Raw genomic sequence first — 16,268 nt, 5'->3', positions numbered from 1 at the left:
CCGCTACTTTATGCAGTGCAGTCATGGTCAGGCACATCGACTAGTTGTAGATAGAAATTTCGTAAACTAAGTTTTAAACCAATCATTATCATTGTTTTTGTTATTAATAATAATATGTCTAGTAACTCGTCCCGCTAGCAAACATACGCAGCTGAATTATTTATGTAGTCCTCAAAGGTACAGGGCCGCTAAAATGTCCTCAAGCAAATAAGTGCCCTTTCAAGCAAGATATTCGGGAACTTCCGACACCCACGAATCTCAAATTTTCTGTAGAGGGAACAAGTATGAAACCAATCTTTCCTCCGAGGAGATTGGTAGCTTTAATGGTAGAAATATTAACGTGTTGTATAGTTGATTTTAATAGTCGTGTTTTCATCCTGCTATATGTAGATTTTAATTCTATATGCTCTGTATATAAATGCTTTGTTTATTTTTTTTTTGCAACACTTCAGTACAGGATGTAGCTGCTTCTCGGCTGCGTAAAATTTGCATGTAATTGCTGTTAATCTGTATTATTTATATTTGTAGCTGTGTTTTTTCACAACATCTGTGTTTTTATTTTTCATTTTTACTGTCTGCCCTTGCCCTTATGTATTAGGGGGCGCGAGCTTGTCAAGCTGTCGACAAGGCAGCTTTTTTCTCTCGCTCCCTCATGTGCTTTCAGTACGTGAAATAAACGGAATGAAATGAAATGAAATAATAACGTCTTGTGCCCCGCCGGGGTGGCGCAGTCGTTACGGCGCTCGACCACGGTGCCCAAGGATGCGGGATAGCATCCCATCCTCGGCGGCCGCTTTTCAATTTTCATCTTGAAGCTAGCTCGTACAACTTGTGCACGTTGTACGTGCAAAACATCGTACTCTGTCAATATTTGAACCTTTATTGGTGTAAATATCCACACATGCTCATGCTGACTGTCATCCGATTACTGTGAAGGTAACATTAATATCACGTGGAAATAGCGGAAATGAAGTTTCGGTTAGGTGAATTCCAGACACTCAAGGGATAGCCCCAACATAATACGGCCCATTATTTATTATGAAGAATGTTCTGTTCAAGCCCGGACGCTGTAAAACGTTTTTACGAAATATTCATTTATGTACTTTTGAAGATAGAAAGCCCGCCGTGTATGAGTTTTTGTAACTTTTGCTATTTAGCAGAACCAGTTAATGATAAAGCAGGAGATAAAACTTGGCGGACAAAGGAGGGGTAGATAAAATAATGACATAACAAAAGAATAGCAGCGTCAGAAATAAAGGAGAGGAGAAAGTTGAATAGAATAAGTAAAAAAGTAGCACACAGGAGTATACAACAGGATGCATATTTTTTGCAAGAACATTAAGAAAAGAACAAAAATGAATAGCGCAATGTGAAAACAAAACGTCAGGAAAATCAATAAACACGAAATAAATTCCATATTTTTACTTTGAGCCGCATTTGTGCAGTGGCAGCTGCGGAAAATGGCAACCACTGCCTGGCTACCCGTTGCAGCCGGTATTAATCCGTGAAACATACTGGCTAAAATATGTTCTATTGAAAATGCGTGTCACAAACGGAGTCGAGGAACGCCAATTTCTTTAAAGACAAACGCACAATGTGATGACCGGCAGAACAGAGTTATCACTATGAAAAATTACGAACTCAAAAAAGGAAAACTAGAGAAAATATAACGAAAATAATAGCACATGTCCAAAATATGGCCATAGACAAGGCAGAGGAAATGAATGCAATATGCCCGTAGTTTATTAAGATAAACGAACAAGGGGTCGAATAATATAATGATAGTATTCCATCAGGAAACGATTCCATGCAATCGCTCTCTTTACGATTAATCGTCCAAAACTTGGATATGTGCATAATGAGGTTCCAATGCACGAAGTCGCGCGACGTCATACAAAAGTGAAAATAGACGGCGTCTAAATTACGCTTACACTTTAATTATGTTCCAGGGGCGTTTCTTTGTTCAAATCATTTCAAGTCTCCCCGCTTGTGTAAATAAAAAAATGGCGCAGTTGTTCTTGAGAGACGGGCATGACTGCGACTACCGAGACGCGAGCAACATTCGAACGAAACGTTCAGACGCCGCTTTTGACTAAAGAGAGAAGCTATGCAATCAGTGTGTGGCAAATGAGCAAAACAACTAAGTTGTTTGGATTTTTTTTTTGCATCTAAGCTTATCGTTTAGCTGGGAAGAAGCAGTAAGAGAGACGCAACCTTCCGTTAGTGTCTGCGTTCGGTGCATTGCATGACCAATCGTCCGAGTTGGTGCGCAGATGTGGGTCCACTTGCCATAGACGCCGGAGGAAAAAGGCTTTCAAGGGAGATTATCTCCACCACGTCAGCATTCTTAGCGTCACGGAACTTAAAGAAGCCAGAATGTTCGTGTCGTAATTGCTACCAGTTATTACCATGAAAGCTTAAACGATAACATTTCGTGTCGCTAAAGACGCGTGCTTGACTTGCCTAACAGTTGGCGTTTCTCGGCTGTGCATGACACAGGTTTACCTTTGTCATATATGAGACGCTAACATGCTAATTTTGCCGTCTATGATACACGGTCGGGCTTCGTGCGCGACGTCATCGTCCAGCGATGTATGGCTCACAGACCGATCTCAGTTTACACAGAGAAGTTTATTGACTTCCAAACGTATGTAGATATAGTGCAAAACACACTGCATTAACAATATGAACCCGTAGCAGGGTCTGCCTGCACTTCCATGTAATTTACAAGGCTGTCTGCAATCAACAACGGCAAGAGAGGAGCGAAGTTATTAAAAGCCGGGAGGTAGCTGCTGATCCTAGACCGGCATGATTGTTTTGTCTAGAAGAAACTGGATTCGACCTGTAACGCGCTATTGTCGGCTGTTAATGAGGCAACGACAGTTTAAACAGATATTGTTGCTCTCTACAAGTTTCCGTTATTGCATCAAAGTCAACGTCTAATGTTAGACATCTTAGTGGGGCTAACGTCTTAAAAAATAAATTTTCTTCCAAAAAACAAGGAAAAGCATTTGGGCTTGCCGGTACTATCTCATTGGCTCTTTTCGTAGAAGAAAACGCCTTGGCATTAAAGGGCCGTTCAAGTTGTCACCTCACACACGTCATCGCTCGGGGAATGGAACCAATTTCGGCGCCGTTATAATATTTCACTTCAAATTCGAGATGAAGGCAAGTATGGGAAAATGTAACAGAAATATGGACCTTTGAGTTTATAGGGATGTTGCAGGGATTTCGTAGCTGCAGCTCGGCCAGGATCTGGTGAACTTGAGAGACTTAGGTGAAGTATTTGCCTTGCAGTGGCGACGATGCGAGTTTGGGCGCTAATAATTTTCCAGGCCTGCACTTGAATCTGCTTAGGTGCAGGAATGTGAAAGCATTTATTCATCGCGGTTTTTTATTCATTATTCTTTATTCAATGATTTCCCCGCTTAGCTTTTATAAATTCTTCTATTAATATCTTTATTTCAAAACTACAGTTATTTCATTATTATTTGTTCTTTTTAATGTTTTATGAACGTGCTCGCAGGAAGTAGGCGTTCAGCAGCGGTTAGCACGCTCGGCTGGGGCACGGAAGGACGGTAATTCCATTCATCATTCATAGCGTAGACAACTTTGTAGCGAAAGCTACATTGGCCACGAACATGTGATTTCGCGGTGGTGGTGCTTCGAGGAGGCACAGAATGACCTTGATCCATTGCCTAGCTAGCAGCGTTGCTGACGGACGCCGGCGCTCGCCGCGGAGCGAGATTTTAGCAAGGCCGCTGCAATACTTTCTCTCCCACCAGAGAACGTCACGACGAGCGGATGAGCAATAAAGGATAAGCCCATGAATCTGAGCGTAGGAGCTTGGGTTAAGTGGCGAGAGGACAACACGTGGCAGAACTCAGATCCGCGCTTGCACCTTGATTTGCTGTAAAGGCTGAGATGAGCTGTATTGCACTACCTGCGCGTCGCTGAGCTTGGGAGCGGCCCTAAGACTTGCTTCAAGTTGTGTCATTTAGCTGCTTGATGATATGCACGGTGACGTCAAACGGCTAAAACTTACTCTACATGTTATCTTTTATATCTATGCAAGAGGGCTGCTCGGCAGCCGCCCGGTGATAGAGAGTTCGGGCGAACTCGTGAGCAGCTCATTGCCTGCGATGGATTCATGTGCTGGTAACCATATATTATCCACGTTGCGCTCAAGCGGCCTCGATTCGAGGACTCGTTTAGCCTAATCTCGTATAAAGAGGTTACAGAGCACTATAAACAAAGCAGAAGGGTCTATCCGCCGCCAGACCGTTCCCTCGGAAACGGGGAGTCAATTGCATGGAGGAGACTACAAGGGGGCAATCATATTAGTCCCTTTTGGGTATATGCAACAATTTCAAAAGATGAAAAGGATCTACATTGCATAACATGTGGGAGATGGGGCACTCTAGATCATATTATTTGGGAATGTAACAACAGCCCAGGAGCTAAAGAAAATATAGATAGAGACGCCTGGGAGACCCTGCTGCGTAGCGAGGACCCCGCCCAGCAGCAGCAAGCCATCCGCCTGGCGGCTGAGGCCGTGAAGCAACAATGCATATTCACCAGACCTTAGTTCGCGAGGCTCCTGAGTAAGGTTCCATCAGGCCTGCGTGCCGGGGAGTCCGAAACGGAGCTTCTTCTCGGTGGAAATAAAGGTTTTCAACAACAACATACTCTACATGTTCGCGGCAACGTCACGGTATCTGCGTCGCGCACACACCGACGCGGGACACCCCCGTTTGGTATGACATCACACTGGTTGCCTCATCGTCGCGCTCACCTTCGCTCGCTTCGCTAGCTGTGACGCATGCCTGATAACTAGCAAGTTAGCGACGCCATCACATGGGGACGTTATCGGTCGTGACGCCATGACCGGATGTGAAACCATTATGACGCCACATCCTTCCATGGGTAACAACCGGAAGTTATAATGACCACATCCGGCCATGTCATCATGACTAGTAATAACGTCACCAGGCGATTCACGCATATACGAAGCTGACCCCGCAGGGCGTTCGATCCAGGTGTCCGTGCGGCGCCTTTGATTTTGCGCTTCCTCGAACGCTGCACCACAGAGCATATAGAAATAGACTCAGTATAGCAGGCATCAGCGGCGTTTAAAATTGGTTGACAGCAAAGAAAAGGTGCCGTATCTGTCACAATTCTCCGCGTACACCTTATCCGAGCTGCAAAGGAAAGGAGGAAAGTTGCAGAGAAAACAGAGAGAAAGAACTTGATGCCCTAGTGGAAGGCTTTGGACCACTTCGCCACAGTTGCTTTCGCCTCATCACAATTTAGTGGTCCAAAGTGCCACTAGTATTTTTTTTTCTAGGATTTAGTTCATGCGGAAATGCTATGTTGACAGTCTCTACCGACACACTCAGGGGACGTCTCTCAAAAGACAAGAAATGCTTTTGCATTAAAAACAGGTAAGTGCTCAGGTGAGGCGTAATGGGAAAATAGGAAATGACAGCCCTTGTCGTTTTCAAAGTCGTTGATTTATATCGCCCTCAGGTAGAGAGTAAATAGTTATATGTTCTTTAATTTCTCACAAATGACAATTCTTGTGACTTAATATTCCACACTATAGATAAAACTCTGGCTCACGCTCAAGACGGCAAAATTTACCAGTATTTCGCAGGACAGGCTTCGTGCAAGATAATCAGAAAGCGTGGTAGAAAGGAAGATTTCCTGGTGCGTACGACGGGCGTCAAAACAATCTTTTAAGTTGCTAACATGATTGAGGTTGCGCATTTCAATTATCCATATTTAGGATAACGCATGTTGATTTCCTAAGAGAACTGGCAAAATAAAGGGCTGTAAATTGAGGCGATTGATAACTGAGAGCATACAAAAGCACAGTTAAAATTTTCAATGCGGAGTAGAGTCATGCCAGGTTGGTAAGTGTACTTCACAAGTATTATGCGGATAATGAAAGAAAAGGTTTGCGCGAGGAGCATACAGCTGGTTCAGCCAATAAGGCGTTGCTTTTTCAGTAGCCCAGATTTGAGAAAAAGAGGAGGAGGAGAAAAGGAGGGCGGAAGGCGGGGTTGCTAACCAGAAAGAATGAATTGCGGTTGGCTACCTTGCACTGGGGACGGGATATGAGTGAGTAAAAGGAAAGGATAGAAGAGGAGAGGAGGCGAGAAAGCCACAGTCTGTCAATCAGGCTAGTCTCTCCATAAAAGGGAAGAAAACCTTTGTAGGCTTTGAGCGTAAACGACTTTTGTGGCCTTGGTCCCAAGATGTTCCCCTCTGTTAAGGGGTCAATGTCCAGACGATCCAATGCAATACGCAGCGTATGTCGTTCAGTTGCAAAAACAGGGCAATCACAAAAGATGTTCTAAATTGTTTCGTCAACGCCACATCGTTCACAAGCAGGGCTGTCAGCCATCCCGATCAGGAAAGCGTATTTGTTTGCGAAAGCAACGCCTAGCCGTGGGCGGCACAGTAACGTTGTTTCACGTTGTGAACGTTGTGAGAAAAGCGTGTCAGAAAAAATACCCTCGCATCTTACTGCTGACCGAACCTATCTTACTACTGAGGAGCGTACTGGCCGCTCCACATCATTTCGCTTACCACTTACCATTCATCTGCTGGTCATTTTGTTGCCTAGTCTTAAATAACAATTATTCACTTCCAATTCTATGCCGTGTGTATGCGTGCATTGAGATGCGCGACAGATAGTCTCTTCCCTCAAACAAGAAACCACCTCAAGGCGTTTAAAACAATTTGTGAAACTGTGCAAGTCTCTCATTGCCCAAAAATATACAGAATGAAAACGCGATCTCGTGATACAGCTGGAGTGCGTCATGGAGAACGCCGAAGGAGCGGAAGAGTTAGCGCGGCTAAAAGCGGACGGAAAGGCAGAGCGGACTGAAGCCACAAAAGGGTGCTGCAAGGAAATAATGAGAAGGGCCTTGACCCAAAAAACGAGGTCGCTTCCTGGAAAGGCAGGGGTTTGGCCCGCCATGGGCGTCGAGGCTCAAGTTTCTGGTTTCTCAGCCGAGACGTCCGAGCAGCATTTTGCTATCTTACGTAGTCGCTTTGCGCACGGGGCAACGACAGAAAGGTGCGAGCAACAGGCCCCGAGCATTTTTTTAATTTTTCAGGCTAGTTAGCAAGCGCGGTGAACAGCTTCACTGGTGTGTTATTGTTTTTATTTTTTTTTTCGGTATCGGTGTTTAACTGTGGACAAAGTGGCTGAAAAATCGTCCATTGGTTGAGGTGCTGCAATGATATCGTAATTGGTTGAGAAGTAAATTTTCCCCAGAAGTGTTCGAGGCTCGGTATGCGCGAGTAAAGGCGCGGGGCTTTTTGGTGGATGGCAGCCATGCGGGCCAGTCGAGAGGAATTGGTGATGGTCCGGTTCCGTAGATTAGATAAGAGTTGACGGAAGTTGGACGGAAGTTTGTTGCGGTGGCCGATCGAAGGCTCGACACCGACTGATTTGAAGCTACTGTAGAGTGTGCATGCTATGTTGTTTTTGATTTAATAAAACTTATTTTGACATGAGAAAAATCATCGGACGGAAGTCACCCGTTAATGGGCATGCGCTCAGCCCTGCAACCAACAGTAGCAAAATAGGTCACCTAGGGTCCCTCACGAGGCCCTCCTCTCGCACGTATTACTATTCACCGAGTGGGAGAGCTATTTCACCGACTAAGCATCAGTCGAGATGGAGGGAGTTCATTTTGACGCGGTGTTATTGAATCGCTGCTTGTCTTAGAGTGAAGCTGAAGTGCCCTCCTAATTTTAAACACATATGTTTAATTTCAAAGGCGATGCCTGTGCATTGACTGCGACGTACCTACATACAGTTAATTTGTAGTATGGCATACATGGTTTGCAGTTTCCCTTCATTCATTCGCAATCACTGCGGTTCATATAAAAAACAGCCTAACCATGGCTATAGTGCGTTATTGTTTACCTTACAGATGCTGTAAATTGTAAATGGAACACGCCTGCTCAAAAAAAAAATTATATAAATCCTACCCATTACAGTTCAGATATGTTGGCTTACTCGAACACCCCAGTTGGAATCAGCCCTCATATAAATTTTTAAGGGAGTATAAAATGAAGGAAATGAGAAATAAAAGGTCTCTCCAAAAAGGGCTACGGTATACTTTTGTCAGCAAGTGTGCGTTAGAAGTGTGGTTTCAAGCCTCAACAAGAAATTCTTTAGCTCTTATTACGAGTAAATCTAACGTTTTCATGATCGAATACTCTTTTCAGACGGCACTGCTTAGCGTCATATAGCTAACAACACGCTTGCAATAATTACCAGCTGCATTATGAAATCCTCCCAATAACCCAGCATCGCCGTTACATATGCTCTATTTGTCAAAGGGCCTGACTCCGTTCATCGTCCTTTTCATCAGCCACAGGTGGTTCACAAAAAATAGTTCCTTACAGTTGTATTGATATTTTTTTGCTTGCATAATTCCTTTAATCGCTGTTTGAAACATTGAGAACGTTCAAAGGGAACGCAAACGTGGTGTTTCACGATTCGATGGCGAGCGCAAAGCGGTTTCATTATGTCCGAAATCAATAAAAGTGAGCGCAGTAAACTCAGATCTGTCGAAATTAATTATGATAACATCCCTTCCTTGCTTAGAGGAAATCCGACAGAAGGTGATCGAAGGGTGAACGAATGCTGCGCAGCTTAGCATAACGCCGCCGTCGGAACGGCCTGAACAAGTCGCCCATCTTGCCTTATATCTCGACGAGTTGAAGACGCGTTCTTCGCCTAGAAGAAGAAAATGTCTACAATCTCGCGCGTTTTCAACGAAGCGATCGCGACCTCAGAAATCCTTTCTTATCGGAGCATCTTGCTTGTGAATGTCGCAAACTCTACCGCCCGCAATACAGAAAGCTAAGCGCGTGCGGAATAATAAAACCGTTATATGATCTGAAAATAACAGATACTTGAAAAGCTGACACTAATTGTCTTCTGGACACTTCGCTTGTATGCGTGGAACTTGCAACGGCAACTGACATACAGATAGCATGCCGTTCAATTACGCTGTGACTTCAGGTTTCGCTGCAATCGCAGCGAAACCTTGAAGGGACGTAATGTACACATGGCGGATCACCAAAAGTCGCTACTGCCTGTTAGTCTTCATTGTTTCACATAACGCACAGTCCAGCTCATTCCGGGAGGAATAATGCGCAAATAAGCACTGAGTGAAGTTGACATTGATCCGTCAACTCACAACTGCATCAGTGCAAAACGGCGGGCTGCAGCCGCTCGCATCATCTTCGAGCTTTAGCTTGTTCACAGATCGCCGATGTTACTTTCCACTCCAGTACCGTTTCTGTACGCTAACAACAGCTGGCTACTTATAGCACCCTTGCCTGGCGGGCGCGCGCGTATCTTCGTGCCTCTAATTTTGCTTTTTTTTTTTTTTGCTGACAGGTAGCCCAGAGCTGTTCGTGAAACTATCCGCCCATGTAATCCTTAGTCCACCGTTTCCTTTCTTACATTGACGCTGTGCAGACTGCGGGCAGTCCAGGGTACCATATTTCTGGCGCGAGTTTGGCTGTATGTCGACTCAGGCTCCCTGTACTCACTGCAGTTGAGTAGCGGTTGCGGAGTACCGTGACCCACCGCTTCTTAAGCTCCTCCTGTCGCACGAAATAAGCCGCCGAGGTCTTCAATTTCTGTCGTTGTACACGCGAATGTGTTGATGAAGTAATCGCTGCAGAGGTGTGCAAAAGAAATCTGTGAAATGTGGGAATTCAGCCGGAACATTTTAAATCCTTCTTTATGCGGGTCGTTTAGTTTTACAGGGGTTATTAACAAAAGGGTTGATAATTCAATTCGTAACTAAGCTCCAATGATTTCTTTGAATGCGTGGATAAAAACATTCTCTTCCTAATGCGTATCAAGAGGAGAAAAATACTGAACTGAAGCCTGTTGTTGAAAAAAAAAAAGTCATGAACATGTTTTTCGTGAAACCCTCAGATAAATGTGTTTCTAAGCTTAATTATTATTTTTCTCGAGCGTGAGTTGATCAAGTATCCTATGGGGATCGCTCTTTCCCTATCTTCGTACTTCATTTACCAGTTCTACACATGTTTGCATTTTGTCATTTCGCGTTGTCACCTGCATTTGCTTTCGATGATGTCTATACCTGCTAGGCAGAATCTGATTCCTTCTGAACTATATAAGTTAATATAAATTAGGGTGCGTCAAGCCCGGCTTATGTGTTCCTCCCTGATGGACGTGCAAAGCAATCGCCAAGATATGAAAGCTTCGTTTCGTTTGACCATATATTCAAAGTTTTTTTGCTAGCACATAGATGTACACTCTCCGAATTTTTAACCTGAACGCGCGACCGTCGACTATCGAGTTGAAAGGCGCTGTATGACATAGCATAGCGGCGAAACGAGCGAGAATACACGGGTGCGAGCAATGCGCACTCCGATGCAGCTGTCCTCTGCCAGGCTGTTCTGGTAACGTGACCTCACTCCTGCTTCTTTTAAGTACGGTTATCTTCATCATCCTTTTTCTTTTCTGAACGCTTCCATCAAGTTAAAAAAAAGCGGTCAGGCGGTAGCGTTAGCGCTGGGTGGAATGCGATATACGCCCGCTGATTATACTGCATAAGTATCAGCATTTTGTTTCTTTTTGCTATGGGTCACTAGCACTTCCCTGTGGCATATTAAAGGTTCTTTGCTTATCAATTCACTTCGCTTACTTCGCTCATCAATTCACACCTTCCTCTCATACAGGAAAGCAGGCCATATCACGTTGCCTTTTCTAATCTTTTTCCAGCGGTATGCACAAAACAGAAGGAAATGCGAAAACGCACGCACAAAAAGCAGGTGGCGTTGGATCCGGTTCGCGTAACAACCTGGCAGTGGACAGATACACCGGAGTGCTCATTGCGCGCACGCACGCATTCTCGCTCATTTCGCCGCTGTGTTCCGCCGTACGGTGCTTATAAACTCGACGGTCGACGCTCGTGCGTTCAGGTTGAAAAAGTGGGAGGATGTATAGCGAAAAGGCTAAGCTGCACTTTACGTCATTGGTGATATAATAAACGTAACCTGATTTCATTCAACCATTAGAATGACTGGGTGTGGAAAAAAGAAAAAGCCTCCCTCCGATAAAAAAAACGGTGGCGTAGCTTTGCACACGTCGAGCTGCAAAAGGAGATCGAGTCAAGCGCAACTCTGCTTCCTATCTGTCAGCTTTCCATTTCTCTTTTTACGCCTAGTCCAAAAATGCACCGAAGCTTCCTCAATAATGTGATTACAGACTTCGTGCCTGTGTTGGCATCTACTACTGTCTTCGATAAATCAGCACTAGAAGACTCAGCTCACTGCAACGCATTGTAGACATTGGACGTCTTCCTCTTCACGGGGATATCCATCTTCTGAGCTGAGTATGAAATACGGTGAGATGCTATAGACTTCTTTTATGTTCCGCATAGAGACTAGATCAGGCCTATTATCCAGGAAAAGCATCCTTTCTTTGTTGGACGTGCTCTTTTAGGCGCTAGCCAGGAAGCACGTGCCATCTGCAACGATACAAGTAAACCACTCACAGTGATGAAGTCTTTGGTTTTTGGCGATGCGCTGGATCCTGTATCTGTACGGCGTCTTCCGTAGGGCACGGAATGCAATGTTTTCAGTGAGCCCGATAAACATCTTCCGAGTGAGTATATATATGCGCCTTGGAAATGCTGCGATCACAGTTGACGCCGTCCGTTCTACTGGAAAGTTCAGCAAGATGTCTTTGGTAAGGAGAAATATTGGAAATAGTCTTTTGTGGCGAGGTTTTCTTTTTACATCGTAAGGACCGTATGAGGTAAAAATAATGAAATGCATTCTCCTGAATGTTACATGATATAAGGAGAAAAACGTTCGAAGGCCTACTTCATGGCGGTTTCTTTGAAGCAGTCGTTTCCTACCATTTTTGTCCTCTGAAATCGACAAAAATGGTTCCCATAAAAGTGCTGTTTTTTTTTTTTGGTTCAACGCTATGCACAACTTCTTACAGGCTTCGACAGCGAACCTTTCATGATACACTGTAAATTCATTTCAGTGTACTGTTCGCCAATGCGAAAGGATTACAACAGACTTGTTCCAAACGAGCATTAGGCTCGAATGCCCAGCATCATGACTGACCCAGACGCGTAGACGTAATTCTTAATGAACAGCTTTGCCTGAGCACTCAGTTGTATGTCATTCCCTGAGTGATCATACTCAGGCTTTTAATGTAATCATAGCCGTGATAACGTGGTTCGAATTCCTGCCTTGGTGCAGTATGACGTTATGACAACTGAAATATGAAAATTCTTTATTTCTTTCGCATCATACAGTCTTGAGAGGGTACACAACAGAAAATGTGGCAATATGCTGCTTTCAGACCTAAAGTGCCTAAAGTTTCAGCAAAGGCTCGTCAAGAGAACAAAAATAGAGGAACACGCACAATTACAAGAGTAGAAATAACTGGAAAAACAGGTTAGGTTACCATGATATCGAGGTTAATTTTCCGGCTCATTAAATTACAGGACTTATCATAGGAATTTTCGGAAAGTATCTTAAAGTATTATATAACTACGTAAAGGAAATATTGATTCGTATAGTAACTAGTTGGAAAAACTGTAGGGACCTAAAGTTGTTTCCTATGTTAGAGGATGGATTCTAATAGACTATACGAAGCACTTGAAAAAAAAAAGAATTATAAGATAAAGCTTTCGTACATAATTATAATAGCCGACATGAATGCAAACTAAACGGCTTTATTATAACAAACTCTATAAAACTCTTTTTTGTGTGTGAGTAAAATGAATGTTTTAAAATGTTTTCTATGCATGTCTTGCCTTATATCAGACGTATGTCATCATAGCTGCTGATTTCTTAATAATTCTTCACTGAATAGCAAATCTAGTTCTTTTCTACCATTTTCTTCAAACAACGCAGCAACTATGGCACAGTGAGGTCAGTAGAAGCGACTTTGTGACCGACGCCCATGCGGCATTATTCGCATAAACATATCGCATTTCATTTCAATTGGAAAAACTTATTTCTTCACCTAACTAATCTTCAAATGCACATTAAACAATTCTTAATCTGAAAAGGATGACCTGATGTTTTCAAACTTGTTGTGCAAAACACACCGCAAGGCCACAGAAAGAATTTCCTAGGAGAACATTTCCTCCTACACTTTCTGAACGAATCTGATGTCGTGTAAAAGGTGTTCTGGGTTTACTGCTTCAAATACACACCTAAAGCTATACGTCAAAAGAGTGCTAACATATTGCGCTTACATATTGCACCTCTGAAAGCGTGTTAACATATTGTGTTTATGTATTGTACCTAATATTGCTTTGGCTTCAGTGCATCACTTTACAGAGAAATATCTGAATTACAACTCAAGATTTACTGAAAAATGCGCAGGCTACCGTCTTCACCCTCCTTGCTGTATTGACCGTGGCGATAGCCTATCCAAAGAACGTCGTATATGGAGGCGGCTATGGAGGCCTTGGATACGGCGGCCTAGGATACGGTGGCTTGGGATATGGCGGCCTAGGATACGGAGGCTTGGGATATGGAGGCCTCGGCGCTGGTGGCGTTGGCATTGGAGGCGTCGGTGGTGTCGGCGGCGTTGGCATCGGCAGCAGCGTGGCTCTTGTCAGTGGAGGCCCCGCTTTCGCCAAGGCTGTGGCTGGGCCAGCGTTCTTGGTGAGGACGGTGCATCATGTCAACAAGGTCAACAGTGGAGGAGCCCTCCTTGCCCACTCTGGCCTCGGAGCAGGAGGAGGTCTCGGCTATGGATACGGAAGCGGCTACGGCGGATACGGCGCCTACGGTGGCTACGGTTATAAGGGCTGATTGCTGTACTTATTAGTCATTTCATCGTTTTTTTCCTGACATTGTACATATAAAACTGAGCAAATAAACGAGTATCTGCACAGTTGGAAACCGATTCCGGCTCGGAAACTTTGACACAGCCACAGTGGCCTAGTTGTCGACTATATGTCATAGCTAGCGTCATAGCACACTACATCGCTGCTCACAAAAGCTTGGTATTTGTTAAACTGCACAAGAATGTGAACCTTGTTGGAAAGCTGCTCCTGCATTTGAGGCCCATCTATGTGCGGGGTGGCGTTCCTGGCAAATTGAAAGCATGCTTTGAAGTTTAGGGGAAAAGAAATCCTTCGTTATGATGCGTCACATTTTATTTCACGCCGAAACATTGAGGAGGAGATGTTCTGATTCTCCCAGTAATCAGATGAATCTGCTCGGCACATTTCTGATGAAGTGTCGAAAGCGTGTAAGTGATCGCTTTTTGTTTCGGTTTTGCGGAACGGCAAATAACAGCTTTTGTAGGGCAATAGCGAGTGTCACGCTTCTCATATTTTCCCGCTGACTTTCCATCCCTCTTTTCGAGAGTTGGTCTCGGGAATGACACTAATGTGTCCTCGAGGATTCTGTGCAGCTTCGAAAGCTAGGCACTCTGCCAGTTCTGAATAATTAACCGTTCATTATCAACTCATATAGGGAAAACAAGGCTGGCTGAAAAGAAACTTTACGTTTCGTTGTAACTTCTGTGTTGTATATTCCATGTGTAGCAAACTTGGAGGCGTCCACTGTTTTGTCGGTGACAAACTGCTATTCTGAAGTCTAGCAAGAATGTTTCGCCTCATTCTTCCTTACAGAAAAGCACGTATATCTTGGAGCAGTTTACCAAAAACGCTTCCTATGCACATAACCACGCTAAGGGAAGATGAAAACTCGACACTGGGACAGCGCGGTGCTGCGTACATGTAGACTGCAATGTCTTTCAAGAACTCTATAGCTTCCTATGTTTTACTCCTTGATAGTTTTTCATTGTAAACAATTGCAAGAATCTGCAGGAAAAGAAGCCAACCTTAAATATGCGCTTACTCGCAATTGAATATTTGTTCGACAAATCGCAATATATTTTTGCAAAACCAAAATGTACATAAAAAGTAATAAAAAGTAAGGTCGATAGCGTCAAAGAACAGTTACTAAACGCATGCATCATAACAAGCTCCATGACAAAGGGTGCAACATCACCAAGATACGACATATCCACGTACTATCGGCAGCAAAATCTAACCGGACGTGCGTGAACAAAAGGAACGATATTTCAGCACCATTACGTAATCCAGAAGGCTGAAATGTGCCAAGACAAGATTGTAAGTGCGAGGCCTACTGGCTCGTCCTGATACAACACTACTAACAACGGGTCACAACTGCAATCATTCTTTTTTTTTTTTTTAAAGCATGTGTCCTGTTAATAATTCACATTGCTGGTGATTTGCAGGAAAGTAATTCCATTGTGGTTTAGCACAAATAATGTAGTACCTACTCAAATGCCAAAAACTAAACCTAGCAATGTGAAGTCCTTTTTGAAGACTAGGGTGATTTTAACATAATGAATAAATATGCCAGCAGAGGCTCCAAATACTGTCACATATCGCTTTCACTTGCCAAGCCCTTTACATTCAGTGCTCCGGAGTGCCATCTCATAGCAGCGGTGGTTGCACAACTAATCTTTGTATTACACTGGCAGCATACGAAAATAGCCGCTACTTATGCAGTGTAGTCATGGTTGAGTACATCGACTAGTTGTAGATAGAAATTTTGTAAACTAGGTTTTAAACGAATGATTATCATTGTTTTTGTTATTATTATTATTTTGTCTAGTAGTGTAACTCATCACGCTAGCAAACAAGCAAACATACCCAGCTAAATTATTAGTCCTCAAAGGTATAGGGCAGCTAAAATGTCCTCAGGCAAATAATTGCCCTTTCAAGCAAGATATTCGGGAACTTCCGACACCCATGAATCTCAAACTATCTGCAGAGGGAATAAGTATGAAATCAAACTCTCCTCCTAGGAGGTTGGTAGCTTTAATAACATCTTGTGCCCCGCCGGGGTTGCGCAGTGGTTACGGCTCTCGACTACTGTGCCCAAGCATGCGGGATAACATCCCGGCCTCGGAGGCCGCTTTTCCATTTCCATCTTGAATCTAGCTGGTACAACTAGTGCACGTACAACGTGCACTAGTTGTACTCTGTCAATATTTGTACTCTGTCAATATTTGAACTTTTATTGGTATCAATATTCAAACATGCTCACGCTGACTGCCATCCGATTACCGTGAAGGTAAGATTAATATTACCTCGAAATAGCTGGAATGAAGTTTCGGTTAAGTGAATTCCAGGCACTATAGGGATGGTCCCAATATATACGGCACGTTCTTCATT

The 16,268-nt window shown here is 43.8% G+C and overlaps 1 protein-coding gene across 1 annotated transcript; it reads left to right on the top strand.

The window, feature by feature from the left end:
* Positions 1-11,596: 11,596 nt before the first annotated feature.
* LOC146196179 (uncharacterized) lies at positions 11,597-13,937 on the top strand. The gene is made up of 2 exons (XM_084596941.1): positions 11,597-11,680; positions 13,429-13,937. The coding sequence occupies exons 1-2, from the start codon at positions 11,597-11,599 to the stop codon at positions 13,861-13,863; spliced, it is 519 nt and encodes a 172-aa protein (XP_084453067.1). The 3' UTR covers positions 13,864-13,937.
* The last annotated feature ends 2,331 nt before the right edge of the window (positions 13,938-16,268 follow it).

The sequence above is a fragment of the Amblyomma maculatum genome, chromosome 3, assembly GCF_055883805.1.
Source record: "Amblyomma maculatum isolate TAMU_Amacu chromosome 3, ASM5588380v1, whole genome shotgun sequence".
Taxonomy (NCBI): Eukaryota; Metazoa; Arthropoda; class Arachnida; order Ixodida; family Ixodidae; genus Amblyomma; species Amblyomma maculatum.
This window is presented reverse-complemented; position numbering and strand designations above follow the sequence as displayed.